Source organism: Camellia sinensis, chromosome 1 (assembly GCF_055761805.1).
Source record: "Camellia sinensis isolate YWXY chromosome 1, ASM5576180v1, whole genome shotgun sequence".
In the NCBI taxonomy this organism is placed as follows: Eukaryota; Viridiplantae; Streptophyta; class Magnoliopsida; order Ericales; family Theaceae; genus Camellia; species Camellia sinensis.
The window spans coordinates 243138938-243143642 of record NC_138961.1 but is presented as its reverse complement, the minus strand read 5'-3'; the positions used below and the strand labels follow the sequence as shown (position 1 = coordinate 243143642).

Below are 4705 nucleotides of genomic sequence, written 5' to 3'. Positions count from 1 at the left end.
CTCTATAATATCCTAAACAAACATATGATTCATATCCTATCTAACTAAATAGTTATTTCTCGACCTCTAATACCCATGACTAAACAAACATGAGATATAAATCCAATTCAACCAAATAGTCTGGAAACAATGTATCCCAAAATTAACAGTACAGTGAATATCAATCCCTCCTTATCCAATCCGTCCAAACAAACAAACCATTATATGAATATTAGTCCAATTGGACTATCAATCCCTCCAAAAGGTGGGATTAGCATATCCATTGCAAAGTTGGGATTGGTAATCTAGTCCCCTTGAATTAAAATATTTTAATTTTTTTTCAAATAATTTATTTGTGAAATAAAAATTTTAAAAACATTATTACCGAAGATTAAGTATATTATTTTTTTTTACTAAAAAAAATATGATCCTTTTTTTAAAAAAATATTTAATGAATTTTCAAATAATTTTTAAGCAAAATTTGTATTTTTGAGTGTCACTAAATTAAGTGTACTTAAAAAGTATTTAAAAAGTAATTATAATATTTAAAAAAATATTAATTTTATATATTAATGCTATTTATATATTATCAATCCAGTTATGTATAAACAAACACTTCTATTTATATTATTACTAATTCGCTTACATATAAATAACTTCTATTTATATTATTATTAATCCGCTTACATATAAAAAAATATTTTTTATCTTATTTATTCAATTTAATACTACTATAAGGAATCGTTTGGTAATGTTGGTTTTTTTTATTTTTTTAGCCTGAAATTTTTTTGTTTATTTGATTTTCTTATTTGACTTTTTTGCATTGCAATGACAAAATTGCCCTCAACTTGAAAATGATACTTTTTTAACTTTTTATTTGTATATAGGCTAGTTTAGTAATTTTGTATCCTAAATTAAGTGTTTTATTATTTTGTAATTTTTTGACTTTTTTTTTTTTTTTTTGTCTTTATATATGTTTATTTAGTCCTAATATGAAAATCAAACTAAGGCGCTTTAAAAAAATAGTTAAAGGTTACATTTTAATTTTTTTATTTATTTATAAGAGAGTGAAGTGAGTTAAAAAGCTTACGAAGCCAAACAAACTTCATTATTTCTCTGGCATCGGATCCTCTGCCGCCTCACCCCTCCCTTTCTCTCTCTCTCTCTCTCTCTCTCTCTCAACTGTGTTAAAGCAAGCAGCAGTGACAGTTCTCACATACCCTATCCGCCATGGCACGTCCATTCCTTGTCTTGCTATTCCTCTCATCTCTCTCCTCATTCCTCACTCCCTCACACTCCCAACAACAACAACAACAACTCACTCTCAACTACTACCAAAACTCATGCCCCAAATTTGATCAAATCATGCAAGACACCATCACCACCAAGCAGATCACTTCCCCCACCACAGCCGCCGCCACTCTTCGCCTCTTCTTCCACGATTGCTTCATCGGCGGCTGCGACGCCTCCGTTCTCGTCTCCTCCACCCCTTTCAACAAGGCCGAGCGTGACGCCGACATCAACCTCTCCCTCCCCGGCGACGCCTTCGACCTCGTCGTCCGCGCCAAGACCGCCCTTGAGCTCTCTTGCCCCTCCGTCGTCTCTTGCTCCGACATCCTCGCCGTCGCTGCTCGCGATCTCGTCACCATGATGGGTGGCCCTTATTACACCGTCAAGTTAGGCCGCAGAGATGGGTTGCTCTCCAAATCTTCTCTAGTTGAAGGTAATCTTCCCAGACCCACCATGTCCATGACTCATCTTATCAAGCTTTTCGCCTCCAATGGCTTCACTCTCTCTGAAATGGTGGCCTTAAGTGGCGCTCATACAATTGGGTTTTCGCACTGCAATGAATTTAGCGCCAACATCTACAATTACAGCAAGAATTCGCAGTCCGATCACAGTTACAACCCTCGATACGCTGACGGATTGAGAAAAGCTTGTGCCGATTACCACAAAAACCCAACATTGTCGGTGTCTAATGATATCATGACTCCGAACAAATTCGACAACATGTATTTCCAGAACTTGCCAAAGGGGTTGGGGCTTCTGTCTTCAGATCGCGGATTGTATTCGGATCCGAGGACTAGGCCTTATGTGGAGATGTACGCAGCGAACCAAAATGCGTTCTTTGAGGCATTTAATCGAGCAATGGAGAAGCTAAGCCTTCACGGTGTCAAGACTGGGCGGGAAGGAGAGATTAGACGCAGGTGTGATGCATTTAATTAGATTACAACTTTCATGGGTTGATGATGATTAGATCGATTGCTTTTAATTATATTTTTTTCTGAGTTGATAATTTGTATACAATAATATAATTATATGTCTCATCAAGCTTGAAATTGAGCTTAGTATACTTAATTATTTCTTATATTCTAAAATACGTTATGGTGGTTCAATTCCATATGTAGAGCTTTGTTCTTTATCCTCTCTCTAATGGTCCCGATGTCTTTCTTGGGTTTTGTTGGAAATTGAAGTAATTAAGTTAAGAGGTGATTTTTCTTTATAGTAATGATTATAGATGTTATGGGAAAGTGAGTTTTGTATTTTGTTATAAGTTGAAATAAAATTAAAAGAGAAAAAGTAAGGTTAGAGATCTCAAATATTCTATAAAAATTTTATCAAATGTCTCACATGAGTGTGGGACTCACACAATATGAGTCTCATGTAAGTCCCACACCCATGTGAGACATTTGATAAAATTTTTAATAGAATTTTTGAGGCCTCTAGTATTTTTAAAAGAGAAATTTATGGAAAAGGATTGAAAAGATGCTTTGGGTTTTGGATTTTTCATATGGGAACCGTGTATCTTTTCATTTACTGATGATAATAGATGAATTGTTAATGGTGTCACTTGAAATTTTGTCCCTTGTTTTGGAGAGTCTTTGTCAATGAATAGGACGAGACCTTTCCAGTGGCATGGCAACCTCCAACTCATGCCACATTATCACTTCCAGCTGAAAAGCTCACAGATTTTTTTAAAAAAAATTCTACTTATCATATGCTTCAATTTTTTTAAAATTTAATTAAATAAGGTCTAAATTTGATATTTTAGTCTAAGATTAAACCGCTATTAATCACTTAACATGCTAACATTAATGTGTTATTTTATAATAATAACAATAAATGTTATTAGCCCTCTATTTTTTGTTATTCCCAATGCACAGTCTTAAAAGATAGGGCAAATTACATATACACCCCTCGAGGTTTGGTTAAATTACAGATACCTCCCTGAAGTTTCAGAAATTACATCCCGCCACCTGAGGTTTGTATTTTCATAACAATTTACCCCCTGAGGTTTATATTTCATAACAAATTACCCCCTAATTTCTTATGCAAATATAGCATTCAGGGGGGAATTCGTAATTTCTCAAACCTCAGGGGGTATCTGTAATTTAGTCAAACCTCGAGGGGTGTATATGTAATTTGCCCTAAAAGATAACGAGATATAAAGTACACAGGTAACATTTTTGTTTTTTTCATCACATTATTGTATTTTAGAAAAAAGGCAAGATAAGAAGTGCATGTAACATAAATAGTAAATTTGAGTGTCTTAAATTTTCATATTTTTTGATGTTACATAGTTTGTGAGTAATCGTAAAATTATTAATGACTAATGCAAGATAAACAAAAAACAAAAAAAAAAAATCACCATAGCAGGATGCTGCCAGATTGTATCAATGTCATCAGTCTCCAACAAGACTAAATTCACTGTCAAACTGACCGACCTAGGCCCCATCCACCAGAGCTTCTGAAATAATATTCTTGCTGGAGCGCAGCAGCATGGATGATGATTTGTAATTATTATGCAAAATAATAGAGTGTTTCAGATGAATTAAATTTACTCTGTACTTGGTTGATTCATATACAAATTAACATCTATTTTTCATAGGTAACTCTATAACTGGACTATTGTATGATATGTTAATCAAGACTGATACAAAATCAGATTTGTAAAGGAGGGTGTTCAAGAGATTTTACTAACCAATGTAGGATCATAACAAAGATGCAGGGACTTAAAAAATGATAAAGGAAATGAATATTAAGCACTACTTACAGGCGTTGGCATCTGGAGTAGTACTAGTTGTTCAGCAACTGCTTCACCGATCCTGGAGGGTATATTTCATTATCTGCAAATCAGCTGATTTGAATGCCACATCCTTTGCCAAGTGATCGATACATGATGCAGACTCCACTCCCAATCTCTGGCCAAAGCCATTTGAATCCCCAAAATCACATCATAGTTCGGATGATGTGCCACAGGTCCCTCCAGCAATTGACACCATGATCGAACTAGAATATGTAACGCATTACATAGAATATTAGAAACCATGCTGAGATTTCTCATTTTGCACCAATTTTCTTCTGCCCAAAAAAAAAGGCGCCCCAAACAAAACCTTTTCTGAGGCCTTGGTGCCAACAACTCCCCAACTTAACACTCCTATAGCTTCTTGTCCTATCTTCCTAAGCAGGTAAAAGTCATTGTGAATGTTTTGTTGTGCTTCATTAAAATAAGTTTCCAAACTACTATAAAAATTGAAAGTTCTGCTCACTACTTGAGCAAGAATTGCAGAGGTTTGAGAAAGGGGCAAACACAAAAAATACACATTGACATAAAAAGCCAGTCACTTTACTTTTATTTTATTTTATTTTTATTTTCCTGGGTAAGTAACAGAAAAATGCAACAGTTAGTGAATTAAAATGCCATGAACTGAAGAGAAACGGCAAC

At 34.7% G+C, this 4705-nt stretch overlaps 1 protein-coding gene across 1 annotated transcript; it reads left to right on the top strand.

Annotated features, from left to right (window-relative positions):
- Positions 1 to 1068: 1068 nt before the first annotated feature.
- Positions 1069 to 2401, top strand: LOC114261609 (peroxidase 31). Its single transcript, XM_028201891.2, has one exon. It carries the CDS (start codon positions 1210 to 1212, stop codon positions 2203 to 2205), a length of 996 nt encoding a protein of 331 aa, XP_028057692.2. The 5' UTR covers positions 1069 to 1209; the 3' UTR covers positions 2206 to 2401.
- The last annotated feature ends 2304 nt before the right edge of the window (positions 2402 to 4705 follow it).